The sequence below is a fragment of the Trichosurus vulpecula genome, chromosome 4, assembly GCF_011100635.1.
Source record: "Trichosurus vulpecula isolate mTriVul1 chromosome 4, mTriVul1.pri, whole genome shotgun sequence".
Classification (NCBI taxonomy): domain Eukaryota; kingdom Metazoa; phylum Chordata; class Mammalia; order Diprotodontia; family Phalangeridae; genus Trichosurus; species Trichosurus vulpecula.
The window spans coordinates 198,462,452-198,481,145 of NC_050576.1; the positions used below are offsets into that span (position 1 = coordinate 198,462,452).

The window sequence follows — 18,694 nt, forward strand, 5'->3', positions numbered from 1 at the left end:
CCCCTTAGCCTCGATAAGACGCCTTGGCGGAGGTATCCGCCCCTGCTCTCCAGGCTACGCTCCAAACGCACGGCGCCTGCGCGGGGGTAGGGGCGGCAGCAGCGGCAATAGCTTCAGTCCATTGTCGGTATTGCGCCGCGCCTGCCGCCTACCGGTCCGCCACGATCCCGTCAGCCCCGCGCCAGCCGGCCCCTGAGGATTCGACTCTCCCTCCTCTCCTCCTCTTTCCCGTCCTCCTTTGCGGCATAGCGGCTAGATGGCAGCGGAGAAGCAGGTCCCGGGTGGCGGCGGCGGAGGTGGTGGCGGAGGTGGTGGCGGCGGCGGCGGCAGCGGCAGCGGAGGACGCGGCGGCGGGGAGGACAACAAGGAGAATGAGCTTCCTCCAGCCGGCTCGAAGGGGAACCGACGGTTCGGGGACAGCCTGGGCCTGGAGAGTATCCTGGGCGGCGTGGGCTTAGCCGGGCCCGGGCCGCAGTGACGACGTGTCTCTCCAGCGGGCCGGGGGGCGGGGGAGGAGGTGCCGAGGGGAGCCCGAGGCCGTCTTCGTCTCCCGCCACCCTGGGCCTTCCTTTCTGGCGACCGCTTGTCGCTCTCCTGTCTCGATCCGCGATCGTGGGGGTGGGAGGGGGAGATAGGTTGGGGGGGGGCGCCCTAAAAGCCTGCTTTTCTCCCCCACGCCCTGGACGGGAGCTGTGCCCGCGCGCATACTTTTTCTTCTCCTCTTCCCACCGAGGAGACGACCGCGATGGCTTTTGAATGTCACCCTTTCAGCCCCTTTGTTATTGACTAGCAAGGCAGGCCTTTTGCCCACCTAGTCGCTGGTTCAGTGAGCCTTGTCCTTAGAAAACGGTTCGGACGATGAGACTTTGTTGGTTTGGTTCCCCCTCCCCCGAAATTGAGGCAGATGTTGGTACTCTCCAGGGTGTGGTAGTAGCTCGCTGTAGACAACCTCCCAAGCAGTTTTTAAAGCCTTCTAAAGGAATGTTTTATGTATGTTGGTGGGGAGGGGGGAGAGCACAGATGTGCTTGGTAAAAAAAAAAACAGACATTTTCTGCTTTTCTTTAAAGTGTTAGGTTTGAATTGGTGTATGATACTAGTTTGTAGTCTTTTAGAAACTGTTTGAAAGAGTAACGATTTCTCGATCATATCCAGTGTGATAACTGAAAGTTGACATATGGTGTAAAGGCATATGTAGTCTCTCTCCTTGCCGTATAGTACCACTGATAGTAACTCAGGCCTTGTCTTCTTCTGTATATTTAAATTAAGTGAAAGATACGTGTAGGTAGTATTAGGAACTTCAAATTAATCGGATTTGAAGGCAATTAAATCTTCTGGGTGAGATGAGCATCTTGTTTTTGTTTTCTTTTTAATATTTAAGATTGCACTTAAGAGTGTTCGTTTGTCCATAATCTTTACTGGGGTTTGTAGGGATTGAGGGAAATTCTTGAAAAATATGAAATAAATGAGACTAGGAAAAAGTTGGCAAGGTCAATGTATAAACTTAAATGTTTGGAAATTTTTACTTATAAACGATTATTGAGAGAGATCTTTTTAAAGAGGGAAAATTTGGATGTTGTAGTATCTGTAATGTTATTAGTTAAGTCTAGTGCAACTTCAAATCTGAGGAAAGTCAGCTTCCCAGTTGAGTAAGAAATGTAAATGGAAGATAGAGGACAAATCATTGTAACTTAAAGATCACCTTAAAGAAATTGGGTATCTGGGTCCACCTTCAGAATAATAGCAGCAGACAAAACTGGATATTTTAACATACTGGCACCTATGTTTTGGATAATAGTCTAATAGATCAATTAATCAATATTTATTAAGTGCCTACTATGTATCAGGCACTGGGCTAAGTGCTGGGGATATAAAAAAGAGGCAAAAGACAGTCCCTGCCCTCAAGGAGCTTACCATATAACTGAGGAAACATCATACAAACGAATGGACAAAGGAAGCTATATATAAAACAAATAGAAAATAAATAGCAGAAGACCCTGAAATTTAGGGGGGTTGGGCAAGGCTTCCTTTAGAAGATGAATTTTAGTTGGGACTTATAGGAAGCCAGGGAGGTCAGTAGTGAGGAGCAGAGGATGGGGAACATTCCAGGTATGTGGGACATCCGGAGAAAATGCCCAGAGCTGAGAGATGAGTTTCTTGTTCATGGAACATCCAGGAGGCCAATGTCATTAGAGTGTCTGGGAATAAGGTGTAAGAAGAAGGGAAAGGTAGGAGGGGGCTAAGTTATGGAGGGCTTTGAATGCCGAACAGCATTTTGTATTTGCTTCTGGAGGCAATAGGAAGCCACTGGAATTTATTAAGTAGGGGAATGACATGGTCAGACCTGGGCTTTAGGAAAATCACTTTAGTGGCTGAATGGAGTATGGATTGGAATGGGGACAGACTTGAAGCAGGCTTAAGCACCAGTAGGCTATTGCAGTAAACCAGATACGAGGTGATGAAGGCTTGTACTAGAGTGGTGGCAGTCAGAGGAGAGAAGGGGACATATTCTAGAGGTGTTACAAAGGTGAAATTGACAAACCTTGGCCACAGCTTGGAGATAGGTGTGAGAGAGAATAAGGAATCCAGGATGACTCCTAGGTTGCAAAACCAAAGAACTGAGAGGACGCTGTTGCCCTCTACAGTGATATGAAAAATGGGGGTGGGGGTACAGAGGGTTTGGGGGAAAGATAATGAGTTCTGTTTGGGGTATAGAGAACTTAAGATGACTTCTGGACGTCCAGTTCAAGAAGTCTGGAAAGCAGTTGGAGATGGAAGAATGGAGTTCAGATGAGAGAATGGGGCAGGAAAGGTAGATTTGAGAATCATCAGCATAGAGATAGTAATTAAATCCACAAGAGATGATGAGATCACCAAGTGAAGTTAAATATAGAGAGAAGAAAAGTGGGCCCAAGATAGAACCCTGAGGTTCTAGCCCTTCCAGTTAGGGGGCATGATCTGGAGAAGGATTCAGCAAAGGAGATAGAGAAGGAATAGGTAGGACAACCAGGAGAGAGTGATCCACAGTGTCAAAAGCTGCAGAGAGGTCAAAGAGAATGAGGATTTAGAAAAGCTGTTGGATTCGACAACCAAGAGGTCATTAGTAACTTTGGAGAAAGAATTTGGTGGAATGATGAGATTGGGAGCTGAATTATAAGGAGTTAAGAATAGAGTGAGAGGAAAGAAAGTGGAGCCACCTATTGTAGATGCTTTTTCAAGGAGTTTAGGTACAAAGGGCAGAAGAGATATAGAATGGTATCAGATGAAGGATCAAGTGAGGGGTTTTTTCAGGATGGGGAGACATAGGCATGTTTTTAGGCAGTGGGAAATGAGCTAGTAGAGAGGGAGAGATTGAAAATAAGTGAAAGAGCTGCTGGTGGAGATGGGATGGAATTAGATCTCTTGAACAGCTAGATGGATTAGCCTTTGTAAGAAGTAAACCCACTTCATGTGAAACAGGGGTAAAGGAGGAGATAGTGGCAGAAGACATTTGAATGATAGGAGATGAGGAAGAGGGAGTTCATGGAGATTGGCCTCAATTTTACTGTAAAATATGAGGCAGCATTTTCAGCTGAGGGGCTAGGGTTGGGGGTGGGAAGGTTTGAGGAGGAATAAAGAGGTTTGGAAGAGCCTTTGTGGAGAGTGGGATATTGAGTTTATAAAGGAGGTATAGTAGAATTGCCTAGTAGCAGTGAGGGGCCAGTTGAGGTTGGGTAACATAAGTTTGTGGACTTAGAATGATTGCATGATTTTCTCCACCTCCAGCACATGTAGGAACAAAGGTGAGGAATGGTGGGAGTGATCCAAGGCTGAGGTTTGACTGGGCATAATTGACTATATGATAAGAAGACTGGGGATTTAAGAGAGGAAGACAGTGTAGAGTTAAATTGATTCACCAGGGGTTCAAGGGGAGAAGAGGAGAGAGTTGCTAGTGCAGGGGAGATGGCTTGGAAAGAATGGATCGTTTCCCTGAGCTCTTAGGCATCTGACCAGTCTGATTTTTTTTCCACATCTTTAGACCTGCTCTTTGAGACTAGGATGGATGAAATGAAGTTGGTCCCTTTCAGTTCTAAATCTTTGATTCTGTAATCCCAATGCATACATCACTAGGTCTAAGTGGAAGGTTGGATATGTTTGGGTTTTGTTCAGGGTCTTCTTAAAAGTAATCCAGTTCTTTGGTGTGCATATTTAAGCTGTTTTGCAAAGTGATTCTTTGTGTAAAATAAGGAGCTTTTTAAAAAAAAGTTACAAATTAGCATTCCAGTGGTTGGTTTAGGAGCGCTGAAGAAGTAAAGCTTTCAGTTTACTCTTGAGTATTAAATTTAAAGACGATGTACAGAATGAATAAAGTTAATTCATAGTAGGACTTTTTAACAGAAATAAAAATCTGCTGGTCCACTTGTATTCATTATTTTATAGAATCTTTGGGTTGAAAAGGACCTTAGAGATCATCTAGGTGAGGCCTGCACGACCTACTGGTGGGCTTATGGCCCAAGGGCACAGCAAAGGATTTCCAGCAGCCCATGAAAAATGTAGAGGATGTTTTCCTCTACATTTTTTGAGGGCCGCCCAACTTCCTTTGGTGGGCCACAGGTTGTTCAGGTCTGATCTAGGCCGACTCCTACAGAAAATGAATCTTCCCATCTTCCTGGGTTCAAATCCTGGCTTTAATTACCTGTGTGACTTTAGTCAAGTCACTTAACCTCATCTATAAAATAAAGGGATGAGAGTAGGTGGCTTTTAATATCCCTTTTGATCTTTGACAAGCAACTTGCCTCTGCTTGACTGCTGAGGTCCCTCCTAGCCCCACATCTATGATCCTGTGACCTTCAGTGACATCAGGCTTGGTATCTCCTGAGGTACCTCCAGTCTGTTTTTGAACAGCTCTAATTAAAGTGGACTCAGCAAACATCTATTAAACATGTACCACGTGCAAAGTACTGTGCTAGGGTTACAAAACTAAATATGACTAGGACTGCCTGCAAGGAGCCTAAAATCTAATGGAGGTAGGAAAAGGAATGAAGCATGTACAGCTAACTCGTGCAGAGGTGATTGAGAGCGTAAAAGAGAATCTGAGCAAAGTGAAATGAAAAATCCGAGGTAAAAAAGACAATCCCATTCTGCTGGGATGGGGGAACGATAGGGAGTGCTGTCTGGTTAAGGCCTCATTAGAGGATATGGGTACCTAAATTGTGCCTTGAAGGAAGGGACTTCGGATCTAGATGGAGTGGTAAGGTTTGAAAGGCCTTTATCAGTATGGAAGTGGCAATGTGACAAAAAACATAGAAAAGGAGAGGGCATGTCAAGAATGGGGAATTGGTTCAACCAGCTGTATTTGAGCACCTACTCTGTGTCTGGCATTATGCTAGACGTGGGGAGATGCAGATGAAAACAATAGTCTTTGCCTTCAAGAAACTTTGTGAGCTTTGAAGAAAGCAAGGGACTCTAAGAGGTAGCTGTAAGAAGGGAATGCATTGGGGATAGCTCCTGTAAAGTTCTGCAGATGAGATATGGACTATCCTATTAGGGAGCAGCAAAAAGAGCAGTTTGGCTGGAATGTAGAATCTGTAAAGGATGGTAACATGAAATCAGCATAGGAAAGATGTTTGGAGCCAGACCGTGGAAGGCTTTAGAAGCCAGTCAGAGGAGTTTGTATATTATCCTAGTGGAAATAGGGAGTCACTGGAGTTTCTCGGGGGTGGGAAGGAGAGAGGGTAACATGGTCAGGACAGTGGTTTAGGAAAATCATTTTGGTAGCTATGTGGAGTATTAGAGAGGGGACATAGGTAGAGAATCTAATTAAGCTATTGTAGGATAGATGAGAGGTGATGAGGGCTGAACTAGGGTGGCACTGACTATAAATAGAAGAGAATGGGCAAAAATTATACTGTGGGTGTAGGATTTATAAGACATGGCAAATGTAAATGAAGGCTAAGGGAATGGAAAAAGTTGAGAGTATCAGATTATAAGCTTGGGTGACTAAGGACGGTGTACTTAATAGAAGTAGGGTAATTAGGAGGAAAGGTAGGTTTGGGGGAAAAGATAATGAATTCTGTTTTAGTGAGTTTGAGATGCCTGTGGAACAGCCTGTTGGAAAAGTTGATGTGGATGCTAGTTGATGTGGAACGAGGATTCAGGAAAGAAACTGTCATTCAAAACCCTGTTCTCTGTCTTCCATTGACAGTCCTCTATTCCTATTTCCCTCACCCCCACCCTTACTTCCCCCTTCCCTGCAATGTTTCACTCAAAAACTACCCACCCCTTCCTACTGTGGTCTCTGGAATGCCATAGGTAACATTTTCATTTTACATCTTTTCCTTTCCCAATTCCTTCCATCTTTTTGCTCTTACTGAGACCTGCCTCCCTCCTGATGACATGGTCTCTTCTAGCTTCACTTTCTTGCACTGGCTGTCCTTTGACTTATTCCCCCACTTATTGGTTCAGATGGAGGAGTTGGGATACTTCTTGCCCCCCATTGCCACTTCTAGGTTCTTCCTCTACCACCATCATTCTTTAATCCCCACTCCTTTGAGATGTAAAGGATGTATTCATATACCATATCTACCACTCAATCACAGTTCTGGTGGCTGTTGTCTCCAAGACATTTCCCTTCTTTCCTCAGTGAGTTCAGGCTCACAGTCTTTATTCTCAACTTCTGCCCTCTTACTGGGGGGACTTCACCATACATATTGATACTTCCTCAAACACCCAGATCTTACAATTCCTAAATTTAATTCACAAGACCTGCTTCTCCACTCTGCTTCAGCCACACATACAGATGGTCATACCCTTGATCATAAATGTACCACTTTTATTCTCTTGAATTCTGGAATTCCCTTATCTGATTACAGTTGATTGTCGTGCCACTTCTCCTTGTGCCTTGCAACCCTAAGCCCTGTTCTTCATCCACACTGTGGCTCCCAGTCCCTGGACCTCTCAATTCTTTCTCAGACCATCACCTCTGTACTAGCTACACTCCTCCTCCCTTCCCCATCTTGACCTCTTGGTGAACTAATTCAAGTCTACACTGTCCAGTTCTGTTGAGTACCTTGATCTCTTACTGTATTGTTGATCTTGCCCTGCTAAACCTCAGCCTCAGATCACTCTGGATTACTCCCGCTATCAGCAGCCTTTGCTCCAATACTGCTGCTGAATGAAGCTAGAGAAAACTATGAAACTGCTGATTTATCTTTACAGATTATTTTATATAACCTCACTACTTCAAGGCATTCCTCTCACACATCCTTAGTTAAGTCACTATCCCCCCCACCTTAGCGGCTCTTCCAAATCTTTTCATTCCTCCTTAAACATCCTCTTCCTATCCTCTCAGCTGAGAACTTTGTTTTATATTTTACTGAAAAAATTTGAGGCCATTTGACAAGAGTTTCCTATTAACCCCTTTATCACCCAGATGCCTTCCACCACTGTCTTGTTGGAGTAAAAAATGACATAATGAGAGTCATATTCTTTGACTACAAATCCAGGCCATCCTACTTCCATTGACGTGAAGTCCTTGTTTTTCTAGAACCGCATAGAATGTCCAATCCCTCTTTTATATGACTGCCCTTCAGGTATTTAAAGAAAGCTATCACATCTTCCCTTTAAGCTATTCTTTCAGTTTAAACATCTCCAGTTCTCTCACCTTTAGCTCCTGTGACATAGTTTTGAGACCTGAGATTCATTGTCAGTTTTTTAGTGTTGGGATTTCATCAGTTTGGGAACACCTACTTTTGAAACTCCTTTCATCTATGTAGAGCAGCAACTCAGATGTGTCTGGAGCAGAGCAAAATAATGTGCCTTGTCCATGGTCATGTGACTATTATGTGTCAGGGATAGGACTTTCACCGGCATTGCACCAGGCTGCTTCTTGTCTTTGTTAATATCCCTCTTAAAATGTGCTAGTCTAGGTACTAGACTAGGTACTAGACTAAGTACTAGGACTTTTAGGGGTAGTCTGACTAACACAGAGTACCAGTGGGATTATTTTCTCTCTTGTTCTGGATATTATATTTCTAGTTTGAAGCCTGAGGTCTTATAAGCTTTTTTAGTAGCTCGTTGTTAACTCCTGTTTAGCTTGCAGACAACTAAAATCTCTAGTTCTTTTTCATATAAAAAATTGACATTTAGGCACACTTCTCCCATCTTATACTTGTTGGGTTAATTTTTTGAACCTAAATGTGGGACGTTACACTTTTCCCTTTCTTTGCTTTTTCTGTTCTTTTCTATGTCTCAAAAAATGACATATCAAAATGATTTTTATAAATGGATTTAGAATAACGGGGACAGATTGTTTGTAAGCTTTTCCTTAATCTTAGCTCCAGTCCTTCAAATTATTAAGGAATCCCAACAGCAACATGGTTTACGGCATGGAGATTTTCAGAGATACAGGTTAGTATGTAATTATGGATGTAATTATGTTGATAGAAAATGTGTATCACTTTGATATGCCTACATTTAATTTTCAAAATGTATATTGAACCTCCAACAACAGTTAATTTTGAAAATTAGCCCCTATACCTAAATCTTGTAAAAAGAGGCTTACCTATTCAATCTGATGGAATTACATTCATTTATAAGGATATTTCCTAAAATTAAAACATTTATATAGTTTTTCATGGTTAGTGAGGTAATATGAGTATTATTAGCCCCTTTTTACAGGTGACAAAAGAGAGGCTCAGAGCTTAGCTTCTTATACACTATTTCTATTGCTGTCCAGATTCAATTACAGGTCTCTAATGCCTAAATTAAGTACTCCGTCTACCACACTGCACTGGCTCCAGTTGCTGAGTTGACAGGATTATAACCTCAAGTTATCTTTAGTAAAATGTAGGGCTTTGGGGTATTTAGAATATTGTACATGAGGGCGAATGTTAGGGATCATTTGTAGCAAAACTTGACTGTCGTCCTTTGTTGGAAAATAAATCAGAAATGTAAATAATAAAATTCTACATAACAAGTTCATATGGTGTAAGACAGTATGATAGCTTGGAATCATAAATATCAATCAATTTGATTAGCAAATACAAGGTGTTCCAAAAGCCTTAGTGCAGTTTTAAGCTTAATCAAGATTTGGGGACTCCTTGTATTAAATGCGCTGAGCATACATAAAAATTATGGGCTTTCAGTTTTGGTAAGAGAAGAGGAACGAACAAAAATTCATAATTGAACTATGATCCTTTCCTTTTACACTGACAATACTTGCTGATTATTAAGGACTAATGGGATATTTTTAGTTGAATGCTGACTTGTTTACATAATACATTCTTCAAAGTCAGGACCCATTTGTGGGCTCATGAACAGACGTGGGTGCATGCTTTAAGGCTGGATCTGCATTTTATAGTGGTGGTATATTAGATATGTTTGTGCAGTTGTCAGTTTCATTTTTATTTTGGAAACAAACATTACATTAAAATTTGTCTTATTGCATTATGTCAACTAGATATCTCTTATTAACTGGCAAGATTTCGTATTTTCGAGGCAGTGTGGCAGAGTGGATAGAGTGTTCTTCTTGAAGTCAGGAAAACCTGGGTTAAAATCATGCCTCAAATATTTACTTAGCCATGTAACTCTGGGCAAATCAGTTAACATCTTTGAGCCTCAGTTTCATCATCTGTAAAATAGGTATTAATAGCACCTACATCACAGGGTTGTTGTCAAGATAAAATGAGATAATGTATGTGAAGTGCCTTGCGCACTGTAAAGCAGTATATAAATGCAAGCTGTTATGTTAAAAAGGTAAATTATAATTAAACATTTCCTCTGAGTGCTTAAAATTGTTTGGTATTTATAAGTTGCCTTATGTTGTTATTTGTCTGTGCTTTGTTTCCTCTGTTACATGAAAGATCTTTGAGGGCAGGGACTGATGTTGTAGGGCAGTATGTCATACAACATGGAACTAAGTGCCTTGTATAATTGAATAAATATTGCATTAGCTTTGGTTGATATATAGTAAGTATAGTAATGATCTCAAATTAAATGGTTTAGCCCCATTCCCTGACCATGTGAGAGTACTGTTATTGCTATAAAAGTGAACAGAAATTGTGCTGTCGTTTTGTTTGACTGTGATTGATTCTTTGTGTTTCCTCGTAGGGGCTATTGTTCCCGTAGGCAAAGACGGCTCCGAAAAACACTCAATTTTAAGATGGGGAATAGACACAAATTCACAGGAAAAAAAGTAACTGAAGAGCTTCTGTCTGACAACAGGTATTAAGTGTTCTGGGATTCATTACTGCTTTCTAAATATTTAGAATTGATGTAGTGGATGGTTAGTATTTGTCAGGCTTTGGGAACCTAATCCTTTATTAGTTAAGATTCTAATAAGAGGTCAAAGCATAGCTATTTATTCAAGGACAAAATAAGTTCAAATTTTTCTGATTTATTTAGAAAAAGTTATGTATGTTAGTAGTTTTTGAACTTCCATAAGTCGGCAGTACTATGCTAGAAGTCTTTGCACTTGGACAACCTACATTCCAGGTGCAGAGGCGGCATTAAACCACATGAAATAGAGAACAAAACATTAAGTAATGTAGTGCTAGGTTGAATATTACTGGCTGTAAGTACTATAGGAATTCAAAAAAAGGAAGTGAAATGTGGGTTGTACTAGCCAAAGAAGGTTTTATGAAAGAGATAGTACTTAAGGTTGATGTGGACTGATGGCTGGAAATTAAGATAAGGGAGAGGCTATTCTCGAACAGGGTAACAGCATGAGCAAAGTTATGGAAGAAGATTTAAAGATCCTATATAGGAATGCACTATGAGGAAACTCACCTTGAAAGGGAGTGTTGAGGAGTAGTGGAAAATGTTGAATAAATAGGATAATAAACTGGAAGACTTTGAAGGTTTACTTGATACACTTGAAAATAGGATACCATTATAAACTCTTTTATTTAAAAGATTTTTTTAGGCTTTATTTTAAAATTTTTTTGAGGTCTTTTGTTTTCGTATCAGTTACTTCTGTATATACAACTCCTACCTCTAGGAATCAAACACTCTCTTGTAACAAAGAAAAACATTTAAACAAAAACAACCCCTGTAGTGACTGTCTGACATTAGGCCCCTCTATTCTCTGGGGCCTAATTTATTTATGCAAGAGTTCAGCTTCCTTTTAGTCCTCTTTGTTATTATGCATAATGTTCTTCTGGTTCTGTTTATTTTGCACAAATCTTCCCATGTCTCTCTGAAATCCTCATATTTTTCTTACTGCACAATGATATCACATGATGATTAGAGGTGTTTTAAGGAAGATTAATTTGGCAGAGAAAGATGAGTGAGCAAGTCAGAAAGGCTGGCCAGGAGGCGTCTTCTGAATTTGAGGTATGAAGTGACAAGAGCCTGGATTTGGGCAGTGGTGGAGAGGAATGTAGAGGGAGAAACAGATGCAAATATTAAGGAAGAATTGATAGCACTTGGTGACAGAGAAGACACAAAGCTGAAGTTCCTTTTCAGAACTCTGGGGCAGTGAATGCTTTTAAGTTCCTCTTACTATCGATATATCACTGAATGCAGGTAATAGAAGTCTTCACAACCATGCTGACACTACAAATTCATGTTATTCAGCCTCAACTGGGCCTTCAGTACAACAGGGCAGTGCTTTTTATTCCTCCCTAATTGATTCCCTATCTCATTCCCCAAAGAAGCTGTTCCAAACTTTTTCTACCCTCCCATGTCTCTCCCTCATCCCCCAGCTGAGGACCTTGCCTCTTATTTTACTGAGAAAACTGAGGCTGTTCCAGTGTGCTAAACCCCTTGACATCGTTGCCTGTTCTCTCCTCCTCTTTGACAGAGAGGTAGTCTTCCTCCTTGACAAGGCCAGCCTCCATACATGTACACTAAATCCCATCTCCTCCTATCTTTTCCAGCAGATTACAGCTTAACTCATCCTCTCTTTCAAATCTTCAGTCTCTTCCTGTTTACCGGTTCCTTCGCTGCTACCTTTAAAGATGCCCAAGCCTCACATATCCTTAAAAACCCTTCACTATACCCTACCATCCCCTCAAGCTAACATCTTTCATCTCTTCTCCCTTTCTTAATCAAATTTTTTTTTTAACTGTCTACATACACTCCCAAGTATACTTACCCTCCTTTCACTCCTTAAAACCCTTTGCAGTCTGGCTTCCAACCTTGTCACTCAAGTGAAACTGCTCCATCCAGATTTACCAATAATCTCTTAAAATGCCAAATCTGATGGTCTTTTCTCAGTCTCTCTCTTTCTTGACCTACCTGTTGCATTTGACACTCCCGTCCACTCTTTGTTCTTGGATGCTATTTTCTCTCTGGGTTTTTATGACACTAGTCCCTACCTGTCTCATCTCTCTTCAGTTTTCTTTGCTGGCTCATCTGTATCATTCCCCCTAATTTTGGGTGTTTTCCAAGATTCTGTCCTGGGTTCTCTTCTCACTCTATGCTTTCTTTTGTTAGCCTCATTAGCTCTCATGTTTAGTTATCATTGCTATTCGGTGACTCCACAGCTCTATATGTTGTAGCCCCAGTCTATCCCCAGAGCTTCAGTCCCACATCCCCAGCTGCCTTGTAACATTTCAGACTTGATATGTTAGAGACATCTTAAACTCAACATGTCTAAACATGTCTGCATTCATTATCTTTCTTTCCGCTAGACCTTCCCTTTTTCTAAACTTCCATGTTTCTGTCAAAGGTACTAACATCTTTCCAATCTCCCCGATTCATGAACTTGACATTCTCTTGCACTCTTCAGTCTTCCTCATGTCAAATCACTTGCCACATTTTGCTGTTTCTGTCTCTATAACATCTCTTGCATCTCCCTCTTCTCTACAACACAACTATCAGTTTAGGCCCTCTTCACCTCCTGATTAGATTATTGCGATAGTCTCCTAGTTGTTTCCCTGCCTCAGGTCTTTCCCCATTCCAATCTACCTCTATACATTGCTGCCAAAATAATTTTCCTCCAGTCTATATCTGACTAGGCAACTCCAGTAGCTTCCAAGTTGCTCAGATATATATAAACTCATTTTAGCTTTCAGAGCCCTTTACAACCTGGCCCAAACCTGTCTTGATTTCCCCTCCAGTATTCTGTGATCTAGCCTAACTGGCCTCTCTCTTTCTCATACATGACACTCCGTGTCCTATCTCTATGCCTTTTGCTTGGCTGTCCAACATGCCTGGAACTTGGCCCTCTTACTTCTGCCTCATAGAGTGGCTCTCTTCCTTTAAGAAGGAGCTCACCGTCTTCTGCATAAAACCTTTCCTGATCTCCCCAGCTGCTATTGCCTTCCTTCCCCAGTTACCCTGTTTAACTACTTTGTGTATATTTATATTTATTCACTATACATAGTACATGTACACTCATATTACGTATGTGTATGTGTACATGTGTTTTGTTTATGCCATGTGTATGGGAATAGAAATTATTTCATTCTTGATGTTATATCCCCAGCACCTAACGCAGTGCTTGGTGCAGAAACAGCACTTAGTAAATAGCTGTCGATTGGTTGATTTTTGAACATATTGTTTCCCCATCTTATCTATTCTCATTGCCATAGATGCAAACTGCGTGCCATATTGCTCTGCCAGCTAGGTGGTGAAGTGGATAGAGTGCCTAGCCTAGAGTCAGGAACACTTGAGTTCAAATCTGGCCTCAGACACTTATTAGCTGTGTGACCCTGGGCAATTCACTTCAGCCTGTTTGCTTCAGTTTCCTCATCTTCAAAATGAGCTGGAGAAGGAATGGAAAACCACTCCAGTATCTCTGCCAAGAAAACTCCAAGTGAGGTCACAGAGAGTTGGTCGCAATTGAAAAATGACTCAACAACAAACCTATGTCCCTTTTCTGATCAGCCCTTAGAATGTGGGAACTCTTCCTCTATCCTCAGCAAGTTCCCCTTTATTCTTGAACTTATCATAAGTCAGTGCCCTTTACCTCCTTATTTCAATTAAAACCTGGTTTTTTTCCCAAGGCCAAATGCTTTAGGACCTACTCAATTGAAGATATCTTCATCTACTCCCTCAGACTCAGAAGGAGGGGATCAACCTGCTTCTTGCTCCTCACTGTCACTTCCACACCATCATCCTTCAATAACCTTTCTTCTCTGAAAGAAATCCGTCTCTACCACCTTATTGTTATCAACTACTGATCTCTAGAGTATTCTCCCAGCTTTCTGAATGAATTTAGTACCTGGCTTAGTCCTCTCTATTCTGTCCCTTGCTATCATCCTTAAGGACTTCAGTATTTATTCGGATGACTCTCTCTAAAATCCGGACCAACACAGTTGCTCAAATTCCAACTACATGTGCTTCTTCATTCAACTTCATTTACGTGTTAGCATGATCACACCCTGGACCTCACCATTTCTTAGAAGTATACCACTTCCAAATTTTGAGAATTTTGTAATTCTCTTCTATAACCACAACTGCCTGTCCTGTCTCTCATTCACTCATGCTAAACCAAATAGTTGCCTGTATCAGGATCTACTGTCTTTTGACTCCTTCCCTGCTTTTCTAGTTCTTTTCCTTCTTTTTGACTTCATTACTTATTCAGCCTTGACTGTGTAATTTACTACTCTGCTATTTTACTAGTTCACACCTTAGAATTACTCTATTCTCACTCACTGTATTCCTAACTTGCTTTCATCGTTCCTAGATAATAGCTATTCCAGTTTTTTCGGTTCTCATAAACTGCTGAGTGATTCTATAGAAAGTCATGAAATCAGGCTGACTTCACCCACTATAAATTTATGGTAGATAATGTCAGCTGGCCTTTTACTGCTGTTCAGCAATCCATCTGTCTACTCCAGCAAGTACTCTCCTGCTCAGTACACACAGTGATCGTTTCAGGCTTTATGCTCTATTTATAATGTCTTCAAACCCCACTGCCCCACTACTTAAAACTTTGGTTCCTGTTCCACTGAGGACCGTCAGTGCCTCACATCCTCCCATCCTTAAAAATTTTCAGCAGCATTATTCATTTCTCTGTTGTAGTCATAAAAGAATAAATATCCCTACTCTTCCATAAAGCTAGTTCATTTACCTTTGTCCTTACTCCTTTCTCTTTATATCTCTTCAAGGACCTTCCTCTAGTAGTCATTCCCTCTTATACATCTTGTCCCAATTACATGGTTAACAAAATAGCACTTCTTTAGACTTCTCACCCTTTCTTTCTTGTACTGCATCCCTGGCCATCTTCCAGTTCATACTTCATAATGTAATCAGCTTTATGTTTGTTTTGCAAATCATTTACCCTCATTAGGCCTTGTTTCTTTGATCTGGTTGTGCCACTCCAGCTCAAAAACCTTCATTGATTCCTTATAGTCTACCGAATAAAGGTTGCCCTTGCTAAGTATTCAAGTCCCTCCACAATCTGCCATCAGCTTTATTTGCTTCATACCATTTTCTACATTGAACTCCATGATACTGATAGTGTGGGCTCCTCCATACCTCCAGACATGTTCCACATATTCCTGCCTCTATATCTTTGCCCTCAATGTTTCCTCTAGCTAGAATGTTTTTCCCTCTTCTTCTACTATGCCTTTTGAATTCCTATCTAGCCTTCAAGCCAAACTCAAACACAACCTCTCCTGTGAATCTTTTTCCCTTTCGGACATCAAGTAGCAATTGTTTGTACATCTCTAATGGATTTGTGTTTTATTTTGCATTATAATATCTTTGTGTCTGTCCTGTCTCTCTGCTAGATTATAAGCTACGTAAGTCAAGTCAGCAAGCATTTACTAAGTGCCTAATATGTGCTAAGTGGTGGGGTTACAAAAAAAGGCAAAAAACCAGTCCCTGTTTTTAATCCTGTAGGGAAGATAGCATGCCAAAAGCTATATACAAACAAGATATGGACAGGATAAATTGGATTTAGTCTTAGATGGAAGGCACTATCCTATCCAAGTGCTGTACATACCTTGCTTGGCTAGCAGAGTGCTCTCTACACACTTCAGGTATTTAATGAATAATTACTTGCTAAGTCGTTCCAAGGAGAACTGGGTTATTTAAAGGTGATGCATTTTTGACTAATTGTGGTATTATCAGTGGAGAAAAGTTGGGAGAAAGATAGTTTGAGGGTAAAGATGATTTTCATTTGGGTTATATTGCATTTTAGAGGTGACATTATCCCAAAGAAAAGATCTAGGTGAAGCATGTGAAGTCAGGACTGGTGAAATATGGCAGTTAGTGGCTTAGAGGTACTTGTTTGAAGCTATAAGGGTAGATAAATTATGTGGCGGGGGAGGGGGGGGGCGGTGGAGAGAAATGTAGAGATCTGAGAAGGGGACTTTGGGGGAATGCATTTAAACCTGATGTTCATGTCCTATTTTCTCCCTAATTTCCCTTCTGTTTCATCTTGTCTCTCCTGTCTAGATACTTGCTTCTGATTTTGATGGATGCTGAAAGAGCCTGGAGCTATGCCATGCAGCTCAAACAAGAAGCAAACACTGAGCCTCGAAAACGGTTTCATTTGTTATCTCGACTTCGAAAAGCTGTGAAGCATGCCGAGGAGTTGGAACGTTTGTGTGAGAGTAATAGGGTGGATGCCAAGACTAAACTAGAGGCTCAGGTTAATGTCCACATCCAGTTTGGCTTTACTGAGTAGAGGAGAGGATAACTATTGGTTTGGGTTGTTTTGTTTTTTACTGAATGGAGTTTCACATGTTTTAAACCGGCATTTGGGAGAAACTACTTGTTCTGACTTTTTTAGAAGGTATTAATTGGAGCTTCTTGGGTTTTTGATAATGACTTAAATAACTGACTTTTCAGAGGTAGTACCTTCTCTTCGTTTGGTTATAGAAAGCTTTTCTCTTTTAGCATTCTGACAAGTCAATAAGAAATAACCAGATATGAAGGTACTTTTTTTGTTTTTAATAAAGAATGAGTGGTTAATGTCAATTTTTGTACTAAGTAAATAGATAGATATTAATCTCCAACACTGATTTTGTGGATCATTTTGTTGAAATTGAACTTCATTCCCTGCAAACTTTTAGGCTTACATGGCTTACCTAACAGGAATGCTGCGCTTTGAACATCAGGAATGGAAGGCAGCAATGGAGGCTTTTAACAAATGCAAGTGAGTCTTCCTAAAGCTATAGTTAAATTGAATACATAATTTCATATCTAGTTCTGTGCTTGGCTCTACAGCTGTCAGAATGGTTCCTTTTCTTTAGAACTACAATTTTATAGTACGTTCATTGTGGGAATAAATAGCCTACAGCTGTTACAGCACCCTATAAAGAAGAAATGGAATAAAGGATACCATCAGAGAAATGTGTTTTCAAAAAAAATAGGATTGCTGTATTGGTAGGAGCAAGGGACAACCTGTGGTCATGTGGCAAAAGCAAGGGAAAGACTGTGGACAGTAATATTCCTTACTGGTATCCTTGTGATTGTCAAAAGAAGATGGGGAAGGAAGGCCTCTAGCACATTAGACGCACTCTCTGTAGTGACCTTATGGAAGGACATGGACACTGGTTGTATAGGAAGGGCTGGAATGGATAGGTTGTAAGCAGCATTATTAGAGGGAGCATCCATTTTAATGAGTGTGCAGATCATTTTGAGTAATAGCATACCAATTTTGCTATGTTGGTGCAAAGGTTTCTGCCATGGATTAATAGCTTTCTAAAAGGATTCTATAGTTTTCAGCCACTATCCTAACTGCGATTTTTTTTCAGTATAAGACTGATAACAGTCATTTAAATGTGACTTTTCTCTTTTCTCCAGAACCATCTATGAAAAGCTAGCTAGTGCTTTTACTGAGGAACAGGCTGTATTATATAATCAGCGAGTAGAAGAGATTTCACCCAACATACGCTATTGTGCCTATAATATTGGTAAGCAAAGTATTAAAATAGTACTACCTATTTTAACTTGAGGCTCATAAGCAAGAGTGGTAGTAGTTTAGTCCCAATGGTTTTTAGAAATTACTTAAACTTTCCCCTTCAGCACTGGCATATTGTCATTTCAACATAAATACAGAAGTCAACTGTGTTAGTGGATACAGAAGAAAATTTCATTTCCTTTCTTGCTATGATTTTATACCATTCTGTTTTGTTTTGTTTTTTGGAGTGGGGAAGGCAGGGCAATTGGGGTTAAGTGACTTGCCCAAGGTCACACAGTTAGTGTGTCAAGTGTCTGAGGCTGGATTTGAACTCAGGTCCTCCTGACTCCCGGGCTGGAGCTCTGTTCACTGCGCCACCTAGCTGGCCCTGATTTTATACCATTCTGAATGATGTCTCTGCACTGAGTGGTACATCCATTTTTTAAAGAGAAACTGATTACCTCGTTCAAGTTCATGCTTTATAAAAGAATAAGCCTTTGGATCAGTGGTCAGTCTTATTGCTTGAAACATTTAAATGTATTTAATATCTACTGGGGTTTGTATATAAAATCCTTTTAAAGTCTGTCTGAATCTAGAAAGTCATTGAAACCATTGAGGGATTTTGGAGGTCTTCATTTCTTTCTTTCTCTTAGGGGACCAGTCAGCTATTAGTGAATTGATGCAGATGAGACTGAGATCTGGTGGTACTGAGGGTCTTCTGGCTGAGAAATTGGAGGTAATTCACTATGTACTTTTTTTTAATATTTCAGGCTTTCATAAGCTAAGTGCTTTGTGTGTACCACAAAGGAACTTCTTTTATGTATCATAAGTAGGTACTTTATGAATGTATCCAAATGGTTTTAGAGTGTATAAGTATGTACCCAATACAAAGCAGCATATTCCATTTACATATC

At 40.8% G+C, this 18,694-nt stretch overlaps 1 protein-coding gene across 1 annotated transcript in view; it reads left to right on the forward strand.

The window, feature by feature from the left end:
• The first annotated feature begins 240 nt into the window (after positions 1 to 240).
• Positions 241 to 18,694, forward strand: part of SRP68 (signal recognition particle 68) — a 52,205-nt gene continuing 33,751 nt past the window's right edge. The window contains exons 1-7 of the mRNA XM_036755295.1: positions 241 to 434; positions 8,320 to 8,386; positions 10,088 to 10,201; positions 16,331 to 16,526; positions 16,951 to 17,033; positions 17,684 to 17,793; positions 18,434 to 18,516. Of these exons, the coding sequence (XP_036611190.1) occupies positions 257 to 434; positions 8,320 to 8,386; positions 10,088 to 10,201; positions 16,331 to 16,526; positions 16,951 to 17,033; positions 17,684 to 17,793; positions 18,434 to 18,516 (831 nt within the window). The 5' untranslated portion in view covers positions 241 to 256. The remainder of the gene's footprint in view (positions 435 to 8,319; positions 8,387 to 10,087; positions 10,202 to 16,330; positions 16,527 to 16,950; positions 17,034 to 17,683; positions 17,794 to 18,433; positions 18,517 to 18,694) is intronic.